This window comes from Equus przewalskii, chromosome 6 (assembly GCF_037783145.1).
Source record: "Equus przewalskii isolate Varuska chromosome 6, EquPr2, whole genome shotgun sequence".
Classification (NCBI taxonomy): domain Eukaryota; kingdom Metazoa; phylum Chordata; class Mammalia; order Perissodactyla; family Equidae; genus Equus; species Equus przewalskii.
The window spans coordinates 5,187,127-5,213,050 of NC_091836.1; the positions used below are offsets into that span (position 1 = coordinate 5,187,127).

The 25,924-nt window shown below is 50.0% G+C and overlaps 1 protein-coding gene across 4 annotated transcripts in view; it reads right to left on the reverse strand.

The window, feature by feature from the left end:
- The window catches only part of INSR (insulin receptor), a 125,435-nt gene extending 100,008 nt beyond the window's left edge, over positions 1-25,427 (reverse strand). For 3 of the 4 annotated variants that reach the window (XM_070622783.1, XM_070622781.1, XM_070622780.1), the window contains exons 1-2: positions 24,638-25,254; positions 6,447-6,998 (exon numbers count right to left, since the gene is read on the reverse strand). In XM_070622783.1, the coding sequence (XP_070478884.1) occupies positions 6,447-6,998; positions 24,638-24,737 (652 nt within the window). In that variant the 5' untranslated portion in view covers positions 24,738-25,254. Of the gene's footprint in view, positions 1-6,446; positions 6,999-24,637 lie in introns of all 4 variants that reach the window. The other variant, XM_070622782.1, reaches the window with a different exon arrangement.
- Positions 25,428-25,924: the final 497 nt, after the last annotated feature.

Consider the following 25,924-nt stretch of genomic DNA (forward strand, 5'->3'; position numbering starts at 1 on the left):
CTTGGGACAGGGTAAGTGCTCAATAAACATTAGCTAGTAAGAAACAAAGACATCGCGGCTGACCTACATGACAGTTGCTGGGGACACAACAATAAAGGCCCCCATCCCTGTATTCAAGAGAACTTAGCCTGACGGAGGAGACAGCAAATTTAAGACTGGATGAGGCGGGCTATCAGAGAAGGCAGCCAGAATGTCGGCAGGAGCAAATTCTAGTGGGTTCCCTCCTTTCCCCTGATTTCTTTGCTGTCTGCACTTCAGCTTTCCACAATGAGCGCAGGAAAGCACAACGGTTAAGAGCTCAGATTCTAAGCCAGAATACCCAGGTTTTGGCTTCGAATCCCACCTCTGCTACTTCCTAGCAATGTGACCCAGGGGAAGTGGCTTAACCTCTCAGGGCCTCATCTGTAAGAAGGAATAGCTGGCAGGACTCGATGCAGCATCATCAGCAAAGCGCTGAGAACAGTGGCTGGCACAAAATAAGCATTCACTGCCGAGAGGATTCTGGTTATCAGAGGCAAAGTTAAAAAAAAAAAAAAGAAGAAGAAGAAGAAGAAAAAGTTTCAACAGGAAGCTAAAACCTCCGCGGAAAAATAAACCCTCCCAGAGGGACTGTGCATGCATTTAAATATTTAACATTTAATGTAAATAGGGCATCCCGACTTTCAGAGGATCTGAAACACAGATGGAAATGCAAACTCAGGCAGGAGACACTGGCCTCCTTCTGCCTCCTGCTCCTGCTTTCTTGCCGATGTCCGTACGTGGCATCGCCGGCCAGGTTCCTGGCACCTGGCGTGCCCCAGCCTCACCCACCCCTCTGACTGGCAGCGAGCAGCTGGGGTGGCCTCCCAGGAAATAAATCCCAGTGGGTTTCGCTAGAACAGCTGGTCAAGCAAGCCCTGGGGTTTCTGGTCCCCACAAAAGTCCAGATCTTGGGGTCTCTGGAGCATCTGAAGGCACCAGGTGAGCAGAATGGTCTTCTCTCTGGATCCATAGGTCCAGTGCCCACCTCTCATCAACAGGTCACGTAATGGGCACTCCTCTGCCTGCCCCCAAATCAGAAATGGAATTGAGCCTTAACAGGTATTCACCCAGTGGCTGGTCTGTCCAGAAAGGGTGGTGAACCCATAGCCCTTACAAGAAGCTTCCAGAACACTCACAGAGTGCCAGGCGCTGGGCTAAATGGCCCCCTTGACCGTCTCCTTTAACCCCCAAACCACAACCCTCACAAGCAGGTCTCATAATTATCCCCATTTTTCAGATCGAGAAACTGAGGCTTGATCCGGGTCCTGACGAGCAAACAGCTAAATGGGACTCCACAGCAGTCCTGCCGGACTCTCAACAATTCTTGGAACCACTTGGAAACGGGTCCAGTGAGGCCAACCTTTGGGGTCTTAATGACACGCCGATTTAGGGGAGATATTCTCTGACCCCAAAGGCTAGTATAGGGCCTCAACCCATGCTTCCACTCAGAGAGAGCTCCCTCCAGTAACCGCCCCCCACCAAGCTTACTCAGTGACGTATTCATTTGCCACCAGAAGGTCCTGTCCAAGGAGGCAGGAGCCGGTCCCTCCCATGTCCCCTGCACCCCAATGCCCGACACATCGTAGGCCCATTGATAAATGCCATTTCGTGACCCGGCTCACATAGACTCCACCTCTTCTCTGCCCATCCAGGGCTCCTGGCATTTGGCCTCTCCTGGCATCTTCACCCCAAATCTGTGGGCAGGGTGACGGAGAGGAGGCATCCTCCTCTTCATTCCCTAAACCATATAGAATCTTCCTTTGCTCTCTGCCAAAAGCTTCGCTGTCTGGGGCAGATGGAAGAAGGAGCTTTGTAGAGGATGCTTCAACTGGGTCCAGAGAACAACCCAACAGTCCTGTCTCAAATGCTGACCAGACTCTAGAAGCTTCTGGAGCCCAGCAATCGTGCCAGAAAAAGACAATGGCTGCAGATGCTCGAGAAAGCATTTGAGAGGATCCCAGGGGAACAGAGGGGTTGACAGGTAGTTTTCATGGGTCTGCCTGCCTCCTAAGACAGGGGAATATCCTCTAAAGGCTCATTTCAGTCTGTTTTACGGTAAAAAAAAAAAAAAAAAAAAAATCCAATACAACCTTCAATGAGGCTTCTACAGCCACAGCAACAAGGGAACATAAGCATCAAAAAGTCGGAGATGGGGGCCGGCCCAGTGGCGCAGCGGTGAAGTTCCCAGATTCCGCTTCTCGGTGGCCCGGGGTTCGCTGGTTCGGATCCTGGGTGCGGACATGGCACCGCTTGGCACGCCATGCTGTGGTAGGCATCCCACATATAAAGTGGAGGAAGATGGGCATGGATGTTGGCTCAGGGCCAGTCTTCCTCAGCAAAAAGAGGAGGATTGGCAGTAGATAGCTCAGGGCTAATCTTCCTCAAAACGAAAAAAAAAGTGATTTTATAAACCCTAACCCCTAACCCTAACCCTCTAACCCTAACCCTAAAGCCAACCCCCAACCCCAACCCTAACCCCTAACCCTAACCTTAAAAAAAAAGAAAAAAAAGTCAGAGATGTACACACATGTTCACAGTGGCGTCACAATAGCTGAAACGGGGAAGCAACCCAGTGTCCATCTATGGATGAATGGATACACTAATGCGGTCTATGCATACAGTGGAATATAAATCAGCCTTGAAAAGGAAGGAAATTCTGACACACGCTGCAACATGGATCATGAAAGGACATCATGCTCAGTGAAAGAAGCCAGACACAAAAAGACAAATGCTGTCTGATTCCACTCATAGGAAGTCCCTAGAAAAGCCAAATTCATAGAGACAGAAAGTAGGATGGTGGAGCCAGGGGCCGGGGGACGGGGTGGGCAGTTAGTTTCATGGGGACAGAGTTTCAGTTTGGGAAGATGAGAAAGTTCTGGAGACGGATGGTGGGGATGGTTGCACAACAATGCAAGCGTACTTAATGGCACTGAGCTGCATACTGAAAAATGATTCAGATGATAACTTTTATGTTATGTGTATTTTTCCACCATAAAAGAAATTGACGAGGGAAAAAAAGCCGGAGCTGAGTGGTAACTCAACAGACAGAAGCGTCAATTCCAAGAACAATCGTTTCTTGACATCTGTTACCAGGACAGGACAATGCTTCACCCAACCACTGATCACGAACCAAGAGCAGCTGCCATCCATGCCAGATGCCAGGAACCCGGAACCCTGACAGGTGTCAGTCGCAGCAATGTGTGCAGAGTCACACCTTCCCACGGTGACAAATCCCCCAGGCTGGAAAAAACAGCCCGTTCTCAAGAGCAAAAGAGTTTTTTAAAAAAAAACAAAAACAAAAACAAAAAAACTTGCTTCAAACATCAGGGACACTTCTTTTTTTTTTTTTTTTTTTGAGGAAGATTAGCCCTGAGCTAACATCTGCCACCAATCCCCCTCTTTTTGCTGAGGAGGACTGGCCCTGAGCTCACGTCCGTGCCCATCTTCCTCTACTTTATATGTGGGACGCCTGCCACAGCATGTTTTTTGCCAAGCGGTGCCATGTCCACACCCGGGATCCGAACCAGCAAACCCCAGGCCGCCAAGGTGGAACGTGCGCACTTAACCGCTGCGCCACCGGGCCGGCCCCAGGGACCCTTCTACAGATAATACCATTCTGGCTACTTTGACTAAAATGGATACAGAAGTAAATCCACAGAGGAATGTCTTAAATTGTATCTCAAGACGCGTGAGCCCGGAGCATTTCAAACAAGCATCTAAATTTGGAGAACTTGGCCCTGGAATAAAACAGCGTTCACTGTTTGCCCTGATGCCCCAGCCAGAAGTGGCTCTCCCATTTCTAAACAGAGGGACACTCCTCCCAAAAAACACACACGCACATGCTTTATATGTGTCTCAGACTTGGCACAAACCCCGGCTGTCTTTTATTAGCTGTGTGGCCTTAGGCAAGTTAAGTAACCTCTCTGGTGTCTAAAACAAGGATAACAGCTCCTTTTGCAGCTGCGTGCCTTCGTAACACAGCAGATTCTACTCATTCTCTCCTCCCCTCACCATCGGTGAAAGCCGACTCCCTATCTCGACAGCTTCTTCACCCCACCCCCACCTCAGAGGTTTCCTTCATCCTCTACAAAATTCCAGACCCACAGGTGGTCTCTCTACTTCCACAAGGACTTTGCCCCGACCTTGATCATCCTTCTGGTCTGTCCCTGACCTACCAACATTCTCGAGATTTTTCCACAACATAATCCACAAACAAGCAGGTTCTCTTTCCCATTCCCGCCCAAACTCTCAGAAGAGGCGTGGTCTCCACTGTCCCAGCTCTCTCCTGTCCTGTTTCCTACCATCCAGCATCCATGCCGTGGAACGGCGCCTCCCCAGGGCTCCCGTGGAGTCCTCACTGACAATTCCATGGATTCTATTCAGAACTCACCCTGTAGCTTTGGGCTCAGGCGAGAAGACCTGCCTTTCTCCCCCTCCCCTATCTTTTGTGAAACGACCCTTGAGCCGCCCACTCACTTTCTCCCACCTTGATCTCACTTTCACTGACTCTTCCCAGGGAATCTCACAACATGTAAAGGCACCATAAACAAGTCATGAGCGGGTGTGTGGAACTTGCCTTCCTGGGCATCAAAACATTATCCAACTACACTGATCAGAACGGTAATGGCCCTGGTGCGAAGGAAAACAGACATATTTATGGAGCCCCAGAAACAAACCCCAAATCAATGACGAAGGGGCAGATTTCTGCAATCAGTGGCAAGAGACTCCAACTAGTTATTTGGGGGAAAATGGAGACCCCTTCGAATCGTGCACACAAATAGATTGCAAATGTCCAGGATGAATATTTTTCTAAAAATGATAATAATTGGGGGCCAGCCCGGTGGCAAAGTGCTTAATTTCATGCACTCCATTTTGGTGGCCCGGGGTTCACAGGTTTGGATCCCGGGCACAGACCTGGCACCGCTCGTCAAGCCGTGCTGTGGTGGTGCCCCAAGTAAAACAGAGAAAGATGGGCACAGATGTTAGCTCAGGGCCAATCTTCCTCACACACACACACAAAATGATAATAATTAAAATTAAAATAGAAAATTTGGAAAAAAAACATTCGTTTTATGGATAGAAAGGGACTTTCTAAGCATAAAGTCACAAGAGAGGCATACAAAAATCCAGCCAGGGAGCCAGCCCGGTGACTCAGTGGTTAAGTGTGCACGTTCTGCTTCTCGGCGGCCCAGAGTTCACCGGTTCAGATCCCGGGTGTGGACATGGCACCGCTTGGCAAAAACCATGCTGTGGGAGGCATCCCACGTATTAAGTAGAGGAAGATGGGCATGGATGTTAGCTGAGGGGCAGTCTTCCTCAGCAAAAAGAGGAAGATTGGCAGTAGTTAGCTCAGGGCTAATCTTCCTCAAAAAAAAAACAAAAAAATCCAGCCCGGAACTCCATGAACATTTTATGCTTCTCTGCAACTGATATTCAGAGCATTTTCACCACTGATCAAAAAAGTCTGAAGATGCAATTGGCAGAGGGTTACCAGCCTTCGTCTATGGAAACCACATGCAGATGAATATTTCAAAAAACCACTAAGGTACCAAAAGATCAACGGACAAAAGATATGAACAGGAAGAGAAAACCCAAATGATAAATAAACAGGTTTTAAAAGGTTCAACTCTGATAGCAATCAGAGAAATGCAAATAGAAACAGTGACGACACATGGCACCTCCCTCCAGTAAATGATGAAAGATTTTTCAAACAACACTCAAAGCTGGCCAACGCTCCCTCTCAGCCAAAACTAGGAGGAACAACGGATGGTACATTTCTGGAAAGCCATCTGGCAACGGTATCAAGAACCTTTGACCCAGAAATTTCACTTCTGGAAAAGCAAGACTTGAAGAAACAAATGCTCGAGAAAGTTTTGATCCCAAAACGTTCACCCCTTTCGTTGTGAAAACTCAAAATCATCTAACTGCCCAACAACAGGGAAAGTTAAGTAAATTAAGACACAACAGAACCACCAGAAGGAAGTACCCCCCAATAATTGTGGAATAAAAATCGCTGTTTTGCTTTTTTCCTGTACACATTGCTTTCGAACAATCAGATTAGAAATAAACTTGTTTCTCTAAAATGAAAGTCTGTATCCATCCACTCCTACACCTCTCTCAAGCAAGAGGAACATTCAATCATCTAGCACAGGAGGTGGCAAAATCTGGCCCCCGACTTGGCTTTGTTAATAAAGTTTTATTGAAACACACAGCCATGACCACTCACTTATATGTTGCCTGTGGCTGCTTTCCCGCTCTAACAGCAATGCTTAGATGCAACGGAAACTGTACAGCCTGCAAAGTCTAAAGCATTTAATGTCTGAGCCTTTGCAGGAAAAGGCTTCCACCTCTTAGTCTAGTGAATACATCCAGCATCTCTCTAATGAACATGAGAAACAATTTAGAACCTTCATACCCCGGCATACCTTTCTGGCAATGGCTGTGCGTCCAGCACCGCTCAACAAACTGTCCGTTGATGACAGTGGCGGGGCAGTTGGTCTTGCCCTTGGCGGTGCCTGGACAAATGTCCCCGCACTCCTCATTGTCGTCCTTGTTCAGCACAATGTAATTATCTTCCACCGAGTCCAGAATGCGTGACCAGTCAATGGTGGCCAGGTAGCACAGCTCGTTGTTCTTCTCTATGCGGACGGAGCCGCGGGTGATGTTCATCAGGTTGTAGAGGCCAAGCTCCTTCAGGTGAACCATCTCGAAGATGACCAGCGCGTAGTTGAAGAAGAGACGAGAGCCCCGGATGACCGTGAGGTTGGGGAACAGGTCCTTCAGGCTCTCCAGCCCGTACACCCGGAAGAGCAGCAAGTAATCAGTGATCATGATGAGTTTGGGGAAACTGAGGTCTCGGAAATCCTCAGGCCTCGTTTTAAACATCAACAGAATCTGCAAGTGTCCTTCAATGACGGAGCAGTTGGCCAGTTCGTGCAGCCTCGTGAGGTTGTTCCGGATATCCATGCCAGGGCACACTAAAGTGAAAACAAGAAGAAAGCAAGGCAGGTGAGCCAACACGCCATGGATGGGTTACAAGAATTAGGGACGGGGCCAGCTTCGTGGGTGTGCGACCTGAGTCCCACGCTCACTCGGGGGGCCCTGCCCTTGGCTTGATGCTCTTCCATCCGTCTTGAAATCCTTAATCATTTTTGAGCAAGGGGCCCCACGCTTTCATTCTGCACCGGGCCCCGCAAATTCTGTAGTTAGCCCTGAGGAGTGGCTTTCTCGGTAAAGTGTCCATGCCTAAGTAATTACTTTCTAAAGGCAAAGAAAATAATTCCTTTGGCAGTACCTGTTAGAAGCTTTCAAGTCATCGCATCAAATCTGATGCAACGGAGACACTGGGATTACCGAGGATTGAGTAATGCGGCAGGTGCAGAAGGGGAAAGGGGAGCTGTCCCCAGTGAGTCAATGTCGGAGATCTTCAGGAAATGGATTTGTGGGGATAAAAGTGGCCACATCAGAAATGGGGCCAGGAGAGCTGAGTTTGTTTAGCCAATTCTCCACCTCATTGACTCTCCTTCCCAACCCTCCCTCCTTCCAGGCAGACAGCCAAGGCCTAATTACCTTTTATCTGAATGTGGCAAGGGTTTCCCAGTGAGTCTGATCTCCCCTGCACAAACACCCTGCATGCCCATTCTCCTAAAGGTGGTCCCTCCAGCCTCCAACACCCTCCATGGCTCCCCAGGACCCTCTCTCTCACAGCCTTTGGGGTTCCGCCCCTCCTTCCCCTGCACCATGCTAAACAGGCCTGCCCGCCCCTCTCGCACAACTCTGAGGCTCTGTGCTCCTCCCCTGTAACATAACCTATGAGGAGGAGTGAGTGAAATAACGCAGGGACTCAAGCAGAGCCTGGCGCACAGTGTGTGCTCAATTAACGTCAACTATTTTGTTGTTGTTTATTTCTCTTATTTATCACAGTCGTCCCGAGGCTCTGTGCCTTCATTTCCCCCAGAGTGGGAGTGGGCAGCCACTTTCTGTACAGGCTCAGATGGTAAATATTTTCAGCTCTGCGGTCAGACGGCCTGCGTCGAGCCGACTCCACTCGACCGTTGTCGCTGGAAAGCAGCCAGAGACAATATGGGAATGAGTGTCTGTGGCTGTGTGCCAATAAAACTTTATTTACAAGAACAGGCGGTGAGGGGAGCCGGAGTGTCATCTGGCACCACTTGTCCCACGGCAAGGCCGTCCCACAGAACTTTCGGCAACAATGGAAAATATGATGTTATGTACGTGCGCTGTCCACCACGGAAGCCACCAGCCGTCTGCGGCTCTCGAGCGCTGGAAACATGGCGAATAAGCCTGAGGAACTGAATATTTAACTTCGCTTGAGTTAACTTAAATGGAAATAGACACACGTGGCTAGCGGTGACTGAACCAGACACAGCAGCCCTGGCCCCACGGGCTGTCAAAGCCCTTTATGCCTCAGCCCCTTCTTTCTAAATCCAGCCACCATCCTTCAAGAGCCAGTTTGAATGCCACCTCCTCCAGGCAGCCTTCTCTGATTTCCTTTCCTCTGTAGACGTATTTGGATCTTTCCCTTCTCCTGTGTCCCTCACACTCAGTTAACAGTCACCAGAATCAAACTCTTTAGACAGCGTCTCCTTGTCAAAACACAAACACACCACTGCCTTCGGTATCTGGAATAGAAGGCTCCAGGCACAGCCCCCTGCTCATTTTATTTCAAGACACCAAACCTTCCGCTGATATCTCCGAGGCAAACAGGTTGTTCTACAGAATGGTAGTAAATCCTCTTAAAAATCCACCCCGAGAACAACTTGCAAAAGAAGCACAAATTAAAGAGAAAACAGCAAAGCAAGCACAGCAGCAATGTTCCCGGGTCACATTCCGTACAGATTAGGCTCAATCAAGGGAAAACACACACACACTCACTAGGAAGCTGGGAGGCAGCTTCGAGGGGGCCAGGATGCCAGTTCCGGTCCCACACGCTCGTGCCACCCAAGCCCAAGACTGAGGCTCCCGGCCAGTGACACCTGCAGCATCCACATACAGAGGTCTCGACAGGTACCGCGCCATTGATCCCTCCCAACGAGCCCCATCCTCACCCCACAGATGAGAAAACTGCACCTCTGAGAGGCAAAGCCAGTCACCCAAGGACACACGGTCCATCAGGGACAGGCAGGGTCGCCAGATTTGGGAAATAAAAATGCAGGATACCCAGTTAGATTTGAATTTCAGATAAGCAACCAGTACTTTTTTAGGATAAGTATATTCCATGCCATGTTTGAGATATACTCATCCTTAAAAATTGTTCATTGTTGATATGAAATTCCAATGTACCTGGATGTCCTTTCTTTTATCTGGCAACTTAGGGCTTAGTTTTGGCCATGGCTCTGTGCTTCTGAAGTCTGACCTTCACACTCTATATTTCACACACACACACATGAAATTGGTGCAAGTAGGGACTGACCCCATGGCCCAGTGGTTAAGTTCACATGCTCAGCTTCAGCGGCCTGGGGCTCCCCAGTTCGGATCCTGGGTGTGGACCTACACACTCTCCTCATCAGGCCATGCTGTGGTGGTATCCCACATAGAAGAATTAGAATGACCTACATCTAGGATATATGACTATGTACTGGGGCTTTGGGGAGGAAAAAAATAAGAGGAAGATTGGCAACCAATGTTAGCTCAGGGCCAATCTTAAAAAAAAAAAAAAAAAAGCAGAAATCATTTAAAAAAACAAAAGACAGATTGGTCCAAGTAAAATTAACACCTGCCCACCATCCTCCCCAGGCTGTGGCAGGACCACAGACACAAACGTGCATTCAGAGATGAATCAGCTGTTGGACAATAGGAAAATGCAAATCCAAACCACTATGAGATACCACTTCACCCCCACTAGGATGGCTAAAATAAAAAAGACAGACAATAACAAGAGTTGGCAAGGATGTAGAGACATCGGAACCCTCAGATATTACTGGTGGAAACAGAAAATGGTGCAGCTGCTGTGGAAAACGGTCTGGCAGTTCTTCAAAAGGCTAAGCAAAGAGTTACCATATGACCCAGCAATCCCACTCCTAGGTAGATACCCAAGAGAAATGAAAACGTACGTCCACAAGGAAACTTGTATATGAAGGCCCATAGCAGCATTAGTCCTACTAGCTGAAAAGTGGAAACAGCCCAAACGTCCATCAACTTATGAATGGACAGACACAGTGTGGCGTATCCCTACAATGGAATATTATTCAGCCATCAGAAGGAAGGAAGTCGTGATACATACCACAACATGGATGATCCTTGAAAACATTGTGCTCAGCGAAAGAAGCCAGACACAAAAGCCCACATGTGGTATGATTCCATTCACATGAAATGTGCAGAACAGACAAACCCAGAGACACAATGCAGATTAGTGGTTGCCAGGGGCTGGGGGAGGAGCAATGGGGAGTGACAGCTGAAGTACAGGATTTCTTTTAAGGGTGATGAAAATGTTCTCAAATTGATTGGAGGGATGGTTACACAACTCTGTGAATGTCCTAAGGACTACTGCATTGTAAACTTATAATGGGCAAAATGTATTGTATTGAATTCTATCTAATAAAGTTGTTATAAAAAATTAATGACTGCAATAGTAGGGCACAATACAGAATTGCTTTTTTAAAAAAATATCCAATGAGTCTAACTCAACTCATGAAAGCCATATGTGTCTCTATTACTCTAAGACAATACAGCAATTTATTGTTGGGACAGAAAATACCCAGAGGATGGAAGAAATGGTGCCAAAAATAGACGGAGGGCTTTCCTTCTGCCGGCTTTTAATATCTCTGAGTGGGAAACAAAGGATGCTTCAAGCCCTTAATAAGTGGCACCTGTCTGATAGCCACTCTACACATAGGTAGGGAAGCACGATGAGAAGGAGGGGGACCCCGGTGACAGCTAATATTTTCTGAGCATCTACCAGGTAAAGGGCTTGGTCCACACTCTGGCACACAGGTTCTCTTGCTGGATTCCAAAAGTAATCCCTAGAGGAGATGCCATTTTCATGCCCATTTTCTGATGAGCAAATCAAGACTCACACAGGCCAAGTGGTGGTGCTAGGATACAACCTGGTGGTCAAATGCAATTCTATGCTGTCACTGCCAGGTTACAATTTTACCATCTTTGTTCTTTCAAAAACATTGCCAGTGAAGAATGGAGAGCACGCGACTTAGAAAAAGAAACAATGAAACAGTGTAGTGTTCATGCAGTGACAACCTAGAGAAGGCTTGTTAAAGAGAATTTCCTTCATTCACTCTTCCAGCAAATATCCGCTGAGGACCTGTTCGGTGCCAGATGCTGTTCCAGGTACTGGAAGTGCTACAGAGAAGACGACAGATGCAGCCCTGGATCTCACAGACTAGTAGTTGCTATTAAGTACTCAAATCAACTTCAGATATAACTGAGGAGGATGCCATCAAGGAGAGCTTCAGGGTTTTAGAGGGGATCATAAAACCACACTATTTGACTCAGACTGGAACAATCAAGGAGGGCTTCCCAGAGGAGGTGATGCCATTACTAAGACCTCCACACACGGTGCAAGGAGAATTATTCAGTTCTGTCTACTTCATTGTAAGGTCAAGGGCAATGGCAAACTATGGCTCCTCGCCGTAGGTGACTACGTACGGTATGTAGGGTCTAGAGCAAGCGATATCCGATAGAACTATAACGTGAGTCACCCGTGGCACTTTCAATTTTCTCTAAAAAGGTAAAAAGAAACAGATGAAACGGAATACATTTTATTTAATCCAATATCTCCAAAAATTTCACTTCACCACGGAAGCAATACTAAAAATTTATTAATGAGATACTCTATAGGATTTTTTTTCCCACTACGCCTCCGACATGCCATGTGTTTTCTATTTGAAGCATGTCTCGACTCAGATGCTAATTTTCCCTCGGAAACATTCGGTCTGTCTATGTAGATTTCATAAAATGAATCACTGGAAAATGTAGGTTCGTATCCCCAAGTTGTTCCAAACAGACTAACAGAGTTTTCCAATAAAAGAATCAAGCATTGATTTTTTTTTACATTCAAATGAGCTAAAGTTAAATAAAAGTTTACATTTACATTTAAATGAATTAAAGTTAAATAAAAGTAAAATTTTGGTCGCACTGGCCACAATTTCAAAAGCCATGAGCGGACAGTGGCCGCCATGTTGGATAGCACAGACAGAAGATTTCCACCAAAATAGAACTTTCTATCAAACAGGGCTGGTCTAGAATTTCTCCCTCAACCAGAGGAATCAGAATTTTCCAGAAGGAGAGAAGGCTGACATGAGAGCTGTCTTGAAAAGTTTTCTCTTTCTCCTGGTTTTCTCTCCACCACGAAAGCAGAATAGGGGGCAGCTGAGGGGCAGGGAAGAGGTATCTAGAAAATTCTGAAACGCCTTTACAATGCTAAGAATTTCCTTCTTTCTGCTTTCGCTCATGAATGTACTCATTCCTTAGTCTCAGCATTCTTTAAACGCTGCCTGGTGACCGAGTCTGGGGCCACACGTTCCTCTCTGCGTTCTTCCTAGTCTTCACCACGTCCTCCGAAATTCAGGGGTCCTATACCAACAAGCCTTGGATTCGAGTGTCAGGTCACCTGTACCAGTTTTGGGGCACACTAGCAGCCCAACAGATCTGGCTTCCTACTCCAGCCCTGGCACCTGCCAGCCGCGTAATCCTGGGCCACGCCCTCAATCTCCGGATGCCTCAGTTTCCTCACTGAAAACAGTGACAATTGCACGATAAAAGCTATGAAGAACAGAGGAGGACGAGGGTCTGGACCCATGCACCTGTTAGTTCTCCACTCTGAGCTACGTGGAACCAACTCCCAGACTAATGACCTTCAGAAATTAGAACTTGGGCACATCGAGGTATCAGATACCCTTCAGATTCTCCACCTGCCTGAAAGGCTGGCTCTTAAAATCGACTTTGGCAAAGAAGGAGAAATGGAGGAACTGTGGCAGGTGGCAACACTGGGAGACCTGGATTCTAGTGCAGGTTCTGGACCCGGCAAGTCAGCCATGAGGAAATCACTCCTGTATTCATTCAACAAACGTATGCTGAGCATCCCGATGTGCCAAGTATCATGCTGGGCACAGGGACTATCTAGGTAAAGTTGAAGCCTTACAGCACCCAGCGATCCCTATTCTGAAAATCTGCTACAAGTAGGTTCACACATGAAATATGACTCTGGTGATGGGTCATTCAACTCAGCAATGTCCACAACAACCAGAGACTGGAAACAACATAGCTGTCCATCAAAAGGGGATCGGTTAAATCAATTATGGTTTGTCCACGTGATGCAGTGGTTCTCAAAGTGGGGTCCCCGGACCAGCAGCATCAGTATCTCCTGGGAACCTATTAGACATTCTGATCCTCTGGGTGTGGGGCCCAGGAATCTGCATTTCAACACACCCTCCAGGGGATCTTGATGCATGCTCAGGTCCGAGAATCAGTGATACAATGCAGAAGTTAGCAAAATTTTCCTTGGAAGGGCCAGGGAGCAAATACCTGCCATTTTGCAGGTGATACAGTCTCGGTTGCAACTACCCAAGTCTACCTTTGTAGTGCTAAAAGCAAGAAAAAGTGGCATGGTTTTGCTCCAATAAAACTTTATTTAGAGATGCTGAAATGTGAATTTCATATAATTCTCATAGGTCATGAAATAATCCTTGTAATTTTTGCTCAACCATTTAAAAATGTGAGGAACATTCTCAGCTCAGGGGCTGCACTAAAGCAGATGGCACGTCAGATCTGGCCCACGAGCTGTAGTTAGCTAATGGCTGATGCAGTGGAATACTATACAGCTGTGAAAAGGAGAAAGAAAGCTCGTTATGGGTGATAACGGGAAGATCTCCAGGATATGTTGCTAACAGTAAAAAGCAAGATGGTCAGTCTTTGTGATATGCTATTACTTATGTAAAAACGGGGGGCAGGAAATAGAAGCACGTATTAGCTTATACATGCAAACACTATCTTCCAGGAGGGTAAATAAGCACCCAAAAAAATTTCTTTTGCAACGCTGGTTATCTCTGGGGAGAGGAAATAAGTAGGCAGGGGACAAGAAGAGAAAAAGAATTTCACTGCCAACACTCTTCATGTCTGTGAATTTTTGATGCGGGATGGGATCATATAATCAAAAAGTCACAAAAAAATTAAATGGAATTGAAAATGAATCGGAGGTGAGGAAGTGAGCCTGCAGGATATTCTTTCCAGGAGTCTTGCAAAAGGAAGGAGCTAGTGTGGCTGGTGGAGGGGCGTCAGCTTGAGGGGGGGTTAAGGGATGGATAGGAAGTGGGGGGCTGAGGCACTGTCCCATAAATTCTCAATAAAAATACTGATGGGAGACGCCACAGCCCACAGAGAGGAGACCTGAGGAGGCTGGGTCTTTAGCCCAGATGAAGGGATAGCTGAGTAGAAAGGAGGGTCCCTCTGCCTCCATAGAGGCCAGTCAAGGGGAGACGGGGGCCCTGAAGTGGATGCTCAGGTACCTTGGAACAGAGGAATGCAGATGGGAACAGCAGACCATCAAAGATGGAGAATGGAGGAAGAAAATAGTGTAACCTGTGACCTAGAGGTGAAAGAGGTCCATGATGTGACCTTCATGATCCAGACCACAATCTTTCTGGAACCTCCCACAAGGTCATCAATCTTGGAGGATGTAGAGAGGGGATCTCTTGAACAAACCAAGAGCCAGCAAGGAGCTGTGGGAGATGTGAAAGTCGAAGGAAGCCCCCAGAAAGATGTTACCAGAGGGGTCCCTATAGGGTTCTCTCTCCTGGGGTGAGGAAGGCCGATGCCTGACCCATCATGTTCACAAGGCGGGACATTAAAAGGCCAGAGGGGACCCACAAATTCCACGTACCTCGGATCTGCAGGGGAGATGAGCTTGAAAAACAGAATTCAAGAGGGTAACCACAAGAAAGCCACATCAGGAAGAAAGGACAGCGTAGCAGGTGAAATGGACTCCACCAGAAATTGCTAGACACCGAGGGGCAGTCAGTACCCTGAGGGGTGGGGGTGCACAAGGTTGGGGCATGAGCACCAGGCAGAACACTATGTGATGTCACCGAGATGGATTTTCTAGAAGAAGAAAGAAACAGAGGCTCAGAGAGGACTGTGTCCTACTCAAGGTCACACAGCAAGGATTACACAGACCCAGGATTTGAACCCAGGATATTAGTTTGCTGGGGCTGCCGTAACAAAGAACCCCAGACTGCGTGGCTTACACAACAGACCTTTAATTTCTCCCTGTTCTGGAGGCTAGAAGTCCAAGATTAAGGTGGTGGCAGGGTTGCTTCCGTCTTTGGCTTCTAGATGGGCCATCTTCTCCCTGTGTCCTCACATGGTCTTCCCTCCGTGCACGCACAGCTCTGTATCCGAACCTCCTCTTCTCATAAAGACACCCGTCACCTTGGATCAGGGCCCACCCTAATGACCTCATTTTAATTTAATTACCACTTTAAAGACCCTTTCTCCAAAGATAGTCACATTCTGAGGTGCTAGGGGTTAGGACTTCAACTTATGAATTTTGTGGGGACATAATTCAGCCTATCACACACAGTTCCCTAGGACACCAGCACCTGAGCCCTAAGCCATGACACATGGGTTCTCAAAGCGTGGTCTGTGGACCACCAGCATCAGAATCACGGGGGGCGGGGGAGAGGTTTAAAATGCAGATTCCAACGCCTGGCTTTAGACCAATTGATTCAATATCTCCAGGATCTAGACCCTAGAATCTGCATTTTATTTCCTTTTACTTTATTTCATTTTTATTTATTCATTTATTTTTGGTGAGGAAGATTGGCCCTGAGCTAACATCTGTTGCCATTTGTCCTCTTTTTTTTTTTTCTTACCTTTTCTTCCCAAAGCCCCAGTACATAGTTATGTATCCTAGCTGTAGGTCCTTCTAGTTCTTCTATGTGGGATGCTGCCACAGCATGGCTTGGCAAGCGATGTGTAGGTCCGCACCCAGGATCCGAACGGGTGAACCCCAAGCCACCGAAGTGGAGCACACAAACTTAACGACTCACCCAGGGGGCTGAGAATGTGCACTTTAAACAAGGTCACCCAAGGATGTAAAGGGGACTCAAGTAGGACAGACATACCACCTACCCAACCTGGCCCACCTCTCCAGCAGGGCCCCTGCCAGCCCCAGGCTTCTGCCCGCCTCATTCCACTAAGCACTCTGCCCCAGGATCAACGCAATCAGATGCCTTCTTTGGGGCTGTTGCTTGTTACTAGAAGGAACCCCGTAAGCAAGGTGGACCGGCCCTAAGGAATTTCAAAGAAAGCTAGACCCACACTCGTTTTATCCACCTGGGTCCCTAGCTGGCATGTTTCAGAGCCAATTCTGACCTCAGTTGTCTTAGTCAGTTGGGGCCATCACAACAAAATGCCATAGGCTGGGTGGCTTATACAAGGGACATTGATTTTTCACAGTTCTGGAGGCTGCAAGTCCAAGATCAAGGTAGCCACATGGTCGGTTTCTGGTGAGGGCTCTCCTCCCGGCTTGCAGACAACCACCTCCTCACTGTGTCTTCACATGGTCATTCCTTGGTGAGAGGTCTCTCTCTCTCTCCCTCTTCTTATAAGGCCCCCAATCCTATTGGATAAGGGCTTTACTCCGATGACCTCGTTTAGCCTTAATTACATCCTAAAAGCTCTATCTCCAAATACAGCCACCTTGGGGGCTAGGGTTTCAACAGACCAATTGGCGGGGGGGGCCGGGTGCAATCGAGTCCACAGAAGTTCTTCTCCAGGCAAACTTTCTGCTCCTAGCTTCAAGCCATCCCATCCCCTCCAGGACCTGCTCCCTCCGGGTGAGACTTCGCTTCCTGCTTTGCACAAACGTGTATCAAGCCCTTCTCCGACCCACACTTGGAGCACGGTTTCACTTATCCACGGAGCCAACGTGCCACTAGAACACGTCTCCAATGGACACACCAAGGTCTCTGGGCACCCAGATGGATATACCCAATGGGAAGGAGAAGGCATGGATGATGAAGCCAGAGAGGGCAGGAAGGAAGCCTCTGACGTGGTTCCGTGAGGAGGAAGCCGGCGTCCATGGGCAAAACGGGGGGAAAGCACGCTGGGGGCGCAGGAAGCGCATGCAAAAATGCAGAGGCATGAAGAACAGAGAACCCCTAGGAACGGCAGGCATGAGCTCGGGGCAGTGAGATTGCACACAGCTGCGGCCAGGCTCAGGTGCCGGGGCAAAGGACTTAGCTGGCAGCCACAGGAGCACCAAAGCAGGAAGTAGAAAAACCCACCGGGCAACGGAGCAGAGAAGGTGCTGATGGGGGCATGCTGGAACCACTGTATATACGGGGTGGCCGGGGGCAGCTGATCTGGGAGGTGGGTGCGAGAAGAGGGGCAAGGCCACAGGGACACTAGGGAATTAGCAACATTGGGACTTGGTCCCCAGGGAGGTGGAGGAGAGGAGGAGAAGTAAGGGGCCGCTGTTAGCGAACCTGGAGAAACTGAGATAGGACCAGTTTGGGGTGGGGAAGACAGCTGGCTCAGTTTGGGGCCCGTGGAGTCTATGAGGATTCTGAGATGTTCCTGGATGTGGGTCCAGTGGGTGCTGGGAGGACGTGGGTCTGGAGCTTAAGAAGAGGGGCGGATGCTGGTGGAAGTGTGACAATAGGTGATATAACCCGGAAGAGTCAGGGCAACTGGGAGGAGAAAAGGATGGGAGGTGGAAGGTTCTGGAGAACCCAATATTTAAGGACAGGGGACCAGAGAGAGGACCAAAGACCCACAGCCACTCAGACACCAACACCTTCCATAAGCCTGTCAGAAAGCTCTGGAACCTCCAGGCTAGTTCCTCCGGTCAATTCCACAGTTTGTAATCCTCAGGACATGGCACACGAAATCACAGGATCATAAGGGGCTTCCGTGCCATCTCGGGAGTCCAACTCCTCATTTATACACAGAGACAGATACTGCCGCAGAAGACACAGTAAAAAAAAAAAACCAAGAGGGGTCTTGCAAGACCGAAAGGCATCTTGTAAAAAGAAAAAAGCAGCATACAACTTCGACACAATCCAACTGGATATAATTAGGAAAGAACACCTCACTTAGAACTCATCCCTTTTCTGATCTTCTGCAAGGAAACAGGAAAGATCTTTGAAAACACGTTGGCAACAAGAAATCACGGAAAGACCATCAGAAAACAACTGTAGCCCTACTCTCTTTATTCTTTTGGGTCCAACCATTTTTTCTGCACTGTTGACAAAAGCAGGTTTTGGAAAGTACCTGTGTTTTCCGCATTTCCACAAAGGCGTAGGAGGCAAGAATCTCCTGGTGACAGGCTCCTAGTCCTGAACAGAAGGCAGAGGCTTCTCCATAAACTGTGATGTGACACCACACCCTGACGGAATTGGAAGAAAAACCCAGAGTGGGGTTTTTAATCCTCACCAATCTGCCTCGACCTCCAACTGGAACTCATGTCCAGTCTGCATTTGGCAATACAGAAAAGCAAATCTTGCTCTGCTCAAAACAAAATATGGTTCTGAAATCCCGAAAGCCACTGGGGCACCACCCCGCACCCCGGACCCTGGGGTCAGCAGAACACAAGACACCCCTCCTTGAAACACGAGCCAGGGGGTTGGTGTCATCTCATGAGCTTTACAAGAGGTAACCAAGGACTTGTGCACAGATGAAAAAAGGACAAAGAGGGCCAATGCATTCCAAAGGATTCTGCATGGGCCTCGGCAAACCCAATTTGCAACTTTTAAACCACGGTGATAGGAAACCACCGGCAGCTGAGTCCCGGTGTTTGCGGTAGTTAAGTCCTCAAACACTGAATTCGCAAATACTGCAACATTGTCCCTAGAGGCAATACATGGTTAGATTTCTGCTACCCTCTGGCTAGAATATTTTCACCCCTTGATCAATACATAACCTTGTCTCATGTATGTTTCTGTCTCGGGATACTTTATGTAAGATACATTGTTGATTCATTAACTGGAAGTCACGGCCAACAGCGCTAAGCCCAGCTCGTGGCTGAGCGAAGTTTATCTAACGCACTTATTTTCTCCATAAGGCACCTTGCAGCCACCTTGGCATTATTCTTGTGCTTAACCAGACAGCCTTTCAGCACTAAGGGTGGGGGCCATTTTAGGCAGCAAAATCACCGACAAAAAGCACAGAAAGGCAGAAAACATGGCTCTCGATATGTCATAGAAAAGGACACTTGTTTTCCTCCTTGAGGACTGTGGAATCCACATGACACGAGCTGAAACAAGAAGGGAGAGCCCAGCCACGCCTGACCTCAGCTGGGAACATGCCGGTTGTGAGATTCGAATTCTTTGCTGCTCTGCATGTGTCCCGGAGAGACTGCAAAACTGCTCAGAGTACTGATTTTGGAGTCACAAATAAATTTTAGCGACTAGGCGAGTTCACAAATACGGAATCCATGGATAATGAGAATCGTATGACTGCTTAAATTAAAAATTTCAATTTTAAGAATATTAATCCGATTATAAGATATTTTTTAAAGCCTAGAGAGAAAACTAGGAATGCTTAGCAGATCGGTGTTGCCAGGGAGCAGGGGAGGGGATAGTGTAACAGTAAAGGGGTACCCTGACGGAGCTTGGGCGGTCACGGCACTGTTCTGCACCCTAATTGTGGGGATAGCCACACGACTCTATGCATGGGTAAAATTCATAAAACTATGCACCAAAAAAGTTAGTTTCACTGTCTGGCTTTTTAATTTTTTTTTTTTTTTTGAGGAAGATTAGCCCTGAGCTAACATCTGCTGCCAATCCTCCTCTTTTTGCTGAGGAAGACTGGCCCTGAGCTAACATCCGTGCCCATCTTCCTCTACTTTCTATGTGGGACACCTGCCACAGCATGGCTTGCCAAGCGGTGTCACGTCCGAACCCGGGATCCGAACCCGCGAACCCTGGGCTGCCGAAGAGGAACAGGCAAACTTAACTGCTGCGCCACTGGGCCGGCCCCCAAAATAAAAATTTTTTAAAAAGACAAGCTGATAGCACAGTCACGTCCCAGGATACAAACGAAATGGTTTTAGGGGCAAATTGTTGCAGGAGAAATGTGTTTCTTCCTCTCTATATTTTTGTAAATGTTTTTGCAATGAAAATGCATTACTTGTTATCTTAATTTAAAAAGACACAAATAAAGTCCAATCACAAAATATAAACCAAGCCATCTCTGATGTATTCTTAATAGAAATTAACGCAAGGGGGTCTGGAGAGAAAATCTCCTAGCAGACGCCACTTTCTTTTAGGTTCTAGAGACAGGACTGACGGCAAAGAATCCTCATTCAGTGCCAAGATGATTGTTTAAATGAATAAATCCTCAGATCACACACATAGTTTATGACGGAACATCACTGTTATTTTCTCACCATCAGAACCCACATATTCAGCACAGCAAGTGGTAGAAATTTCCTTAAGGCGGCTTTCTCTGTAAAGGGGAAAACGCAATACCCCTGGGTGTTTCATTTAACTTGATTCATTCACATCGTACCAGGGACCACGTAAGCCATCAGGCATGTTGTCATGATCCTCAAGAAGTTTGTTCTAAGTCAGGAGTCGGCAAACTTTCTCTGGAAAGGGCCAAAGTGTGAATATTTTGGGGGCCAAGCGATCACAACTATTCAACTCCAACGTTAGAGGACAGAAACAGCCATAGACGATGCAGACACAACAAGTGTAGCTGCTGCCAATAAAACTTTATTTACAAAAACCGGCGTGGGCGGGCAGCGTTTGGCCCTGCGGCCGTGGTTGGCCGACCCCTGTTCTAGATGAAGGAGTTTGACCACGTGTAAATAAAAAAGTGGGCTGAGAGAGGGTCAGAGTAGGGATCAGTACTCTAGGAAGACAGAGCTAACATCTCAGCCCAGGAAGGGAACAGAGGGAGGCGAGAGAGGGGACCAGGAGGAAGCCAGGCACAGCGAAACCTGGCCAGGAGACTGCGCCTTCCAGTCGGAGGAAGAGGGCAGTGGCAAACCCAGAAAGGCCAGCTGGGGTGAGGCTGTAGGGACCCAGCTGAGACGTGAGGGATCACCTTCGCTACAGCCATCAGCGAAGTGATGGAGACACAAGCCAGATGCTATGGGCAGAGGAGTGGCTGAAAGGTGAGGGTGGTGAGGACCGACCGGGGGATGCTCGGTAGTGGGAGGCTGGAGGTGGGTGGTGCGTAATGGGGTCCGAGAGAGTATTGAGTGTTTTTAGGCTGGAAAGAGAAAGGTTCCTGGATGCATGGGGATGCCTGAACAAACAGAGGGGAGAGAGCAGGGATCCAGCTGGGGAGGTGTCCCAGACAAGGAAAGTTATGTCCCCGCATGCAGTGGTTTTCAACTGGGGATAGCTGGCAATGTCTGGAGACACTGTGGGTTGTCATGACATGCAGAGGGGAGGGGCTACTGGCATGGAGTCGGGAGAGACCAGGGACGCTGCCCACCATCTTATAATACACAGGACAGCCCCCCACAACCAAGAACTATCCAGCCCCAAATGTCAAGAGCACTGAGGTTGAGAGGTCCTGCTCCAACCAAATTAAGAATGGAAGTCAGCAATGGAATGGGATGAGGTGGGGACCCCAGTGGGCTCACCCCGATGACCTCTATGAGCCAGTTGGGCAGGGATGAAGGGCAAGTCTCCAAGAGAGAAGCAAAGGTTAGGAGTAACCCCAGGGAGGTGACTGAGCAGGTGAAAGTTCTGGTCCAAGGGTCCCAGAGCGCACAAGAGAACACGCAAGAGAAACATCTCGTGCCACCCTCCAGAATCGTCACCCTCGTGCTAACCCTAACCCTCACCCTCCAGAAATAAGGGGATCTGAGAAATGAGGGGGATCTGAGAAATGAGGGGGGATCCCAAAGCGAGCGTCTCATACCTCAATTATTCAACTCATTGGACTCGCCCCCCCCCCCAAAGTTCTGTGGGTTTTCATTTTAATTAATCCCACATTGCCTACATTCTCTGACTTTGCAATGCACCGCCCCCTAGCCCCCGGCCAGAGTGATCTCAGATCAGAGGCAGCCAATCCGAGGAGAATTGAAGGGGGAAACCATTACCCTCTTCAGCAAAGCAACAGAGACGCCACCAGAGAATGAATTGGCGCATCCCATTCGACATCTCGGAGAAAAGGCCCTTCATTCCCGAAAAATCACGCTGATCTGCCTCCACCGCGCACCCCAGCCAAAATGCAGTCTCAGCTGATGTAAGGGATTAACGATTTGTAAAGTTTCTCGCCCCCCCGCCCCCAGCCTCTGAGGGGCCTCACATCTCATTTATTTGGTGGGATTTTGTTAACTGTTACGGCAAGGGAGGGATGGGGAGGCTGAGACCCCAGTGAACAATCTTTTATTAAGAACCCAGCACTCTGCAAGCTGGGGTTCTGACCCTAGCTCTGCCGCCTGCTGGCTCTGTAACCTCCTCAAGTTTCTCACCTGCAAAAAGGGATGCTAAACCCCACGTCACAGGCTTGTGGTGAGAATTAACGCAGATCATACATGCAAGGCGTATGGAACGGCTCCCGCCAAACGTTTGCTTTTATTCTTGTTACTTAGGTATTATTTGAAGAATAAAGGAGCCGTGGCTTGGAGAACCGGTGAGAACACGAAGGAAAAGAGTTGAATCAAGAAGAGATATTTAGGAGGCTGGCCCCCATGGCCAAGTGGTTAAAGTTCCACGTGCTTTGCTTCTGCAGCCTGAGTTCGTAGGTTCGGATCCCAGGCGTGGACCTACTCCACTCATCGGCCATGCTGTGGAGGCCTCCCACACAAACAAAAAAATAGGGGAAGATTGGCACAGATGTTAGCTCAGGGCTAATCTTCCTCAAGCAAAAAAAAAAAAAAAAGGAAAAGGAGGAAGATTGGCAAGGGATGTTAGCTCAGAGCGAATCTTCCTCACTAATAAATACATAAAATTTTTTAAAATATAAAAAACCAAGAAATATTTAGCAAATGCCTACTATATGCCAGGCACTGTTCTAGGCTCTGGAAAAGTCACAGAGAATGAAATAAACAGAAGCTTCTGCCCTTGGGAAAACTGTTAACATGTAACGAAGTGGTAAATCCATCTGCTCATTCGTGGAAGCCCAGGCACAAATCCACGATTAATTACCAAAGCTACAAGGAACAGAGGAACAGGGAACCACACATACACATGCGTGCATGTGCACACACACACACACACACACACATCCACAAAGCCTGGCGTAGCTCTAACAACTCGTCTTGGATTTTCTTAACAAGATCCTAGACCAATTGTCACCCTTCCTTCACGGAGCGCCCACTGGACCTCAGGCACACAGGGGCATCGAAACGTTGCGTAATTGGCAGAGGTGCTCAGCAAACCCGGTTTGTCAACTCCTGGGCTCACGTGTGCTTTCTCACGCACCTCACTCACCGTCGGGGGACCCAGGAGCCTCTTCCTCTCCTCCCCAACCCCTTCCTCATCACGACTGATTTCCTTTTATGGAGAAATCTGAAGAAGTAACCCAACAGATATTTTTAAAGCCGAGCCTCAGACACCACGGTGGGAAACTCTAGCCGTCTTCTCTTAAACAATCTTCGTCCTACAACCAGAAGGGCCTGTTGTCAGGTCCAAGAAGGATGCTGGGGTCGGGGTGGGCCTCCGTCTGCTGCCTGCACAGGGACACCCAGGAGGGAAGCCCATGGGGTTAGGGGCCATGAGAGGCTCACCAAGGTTAGAGACCTCCTGGGGCTGACAGGTAAAGACCCCTTCACGGAGGGCAGAGCTGGAGGGGGCCGTTAGCAAGGAGACGCCGGACACCCTGCAGCAGTCCAGAGGCTGGGGCGGGCACCACAGGGAGGCTCGAGTTCTCCCTCTGGCACTGACTTTGGGGCAAGCAAGTTACGTCCTCACTGAGTCTCAATTTACTCCTTTCTGAAATGGGCAAACAACAGAATTTTTTTTTTCGGCCTTTGGGGACCACTCTGAGGGTCCAGAGAGATGGGATGGATCAGCCCGTGGCATTTGCTGACACCCACTACAATAATCCTGATTTTCAAAACCTCCACTATTTCTGCTACTATGACCGTGCTGTTGTCAAGGCGCCAGAGTTTGCCTCCGGACATCTGGAAACAGAACCCCAAAGTGTAAACACGGACCTGAGGTCCGAGGTAGCCACGGGCCTAGATCCCAGAAAGAGGGTGGAAGGATTCTACCGCCAAGGGAGCCCAAGGGACCCCCAGTCGGTCACTCTCGACTCTGACTTCAAACCGTGTGTGCCCCGCGCACTTGCCTCTCCGAGGCCGCCCGGACTCAGTGACCCCACTTCTCGGAGGCGACCCAGAGAGGACGCGTGTCCCCTCTCCGGAGCGACCTGGGCTCGGAGAGGGCCAGGCACGGGTCCGAGGCGCACTCCGGGGAGGCGCCCCGCAGCAGGGCGGACACTGGCGCAAGGTTTCTCCAGCTCGGGGCCGGCACGCGGGGCGCGGAGCCGCGAGCCCAGGCGGGCAAAGACCAAGGTCAGCGGCTTCCCGCCCCCCGCGAGACCCGAGTGACCGCCCCGGCCACCCGCCTCGCCAACCTGGAGGGCTCTCAGTCCACAGCGGGGGCTCCATTTTGGCGAGAGGTCCCCTCCCCACCGCGCTACTCCCCGCCCACTCCCGGACCCCCAGACTCACCCTCTCCGGGGTACAGGTGGCCCGCGGCGCCCACCAGCAGCGCCGCCACGGCCACCAGGAGCGGCGCGGCCGCCGCCCCCCGCCGGCCCCCTGCGCCCATGGCTGCGGGAGCGCGGGGTCCCGACGGATCAGAGCGCGCGGCGCCGGCCCGCGGGGGTCATGCTCCGAGGCGGCAGCCCGAGAGGCGCTGGGGGCCGCGCGTCCTTTTCTTCCAAGCCCGCGGCCCTCGGATCACAGCCCCCGCCCGGGAGCCTCCTGGAATCAGCCCCGGGAGGGGCGCACGGCCTCGGCCGCTACAAATCCGGCGGCGCGGCCCGGCGGAGGCGGCCCCGACCCCGAGCCACTGCGGCCCGGGTCCCGTCCGGCGATCTCAGGGCCCGGAGCCCCGCGCTGCGCCCTGGCTTCCCGGCTCTCGGCCCCGAGCGCGTCTGTGCCGCGATCTGCGGACGCGCGGACAAACGGACGCGCAGACAGACGGACGCGCGGACGGGCGGGCGGGCACCTGGGCTGGCGGGTGGCGGGCGGGCGGCGGGAGCGAGGGCTGCTCGGCCCGTAAACAACGCGGCCGTCAGCTGGGCCCCGTGCGGGCCGCGGGAAAAGGCGGCGCGGATCCGGACTCGGAAGGGACTCGGCGCCCGGGAGAGGCCCGGGAGGGGTGGAGGGAGGCCGCGCAGAGGGAGGCGCCGCCCCGCCCCGTCCGCCGGCCTCCCTATTCTGGGCCCCGCGCTGGAGGCCCCGGGCGCGCCCTAGCCGAGGGGCGCCCCAGATCCCCGCCCGGCCCGAGCGCCCCAGACAGCCCCGCGTCTCCGGTCCCAGAGCCTGGGGGCGCCCCAGATGCCGGAGCCAGCGAGACGGATCCCGTCTTTAACAGTTTGCTATTTTGTCCCTCGTGGACTTCGGGGAATTCAGTTTGCTTTTTAAAAAATATTACATGAAAATATTATCGATCTTGGTCACTCGGTTTTTTTGGTATTCCCTTAAATGTTGCACTCGCCTCCCCCTCGTCCCAGTGAGTCTTGTCCTAGAGCGCGGGCGCCCCCGATGTCCCACCCCGAGTGCGCCCCCGCCCAGCGCCGGGCCCCTGGGGACAGCCACGTGCACGCGCGCCCCGTGCGCTCGGTGCGCTCGGTGCGCTCGGTGGCCGGGGCCCCTCGGCGCTGCATGGGGTTCCACTTGGAGAAATGATACTTGGGAGAACGTGCGGAACCTCGCAAAAGGGCAAACCAAGCGCTGGAGACCCTGGATACCGCGCAGGTGGACACACCCGATTTTCAATACGCAGACCCA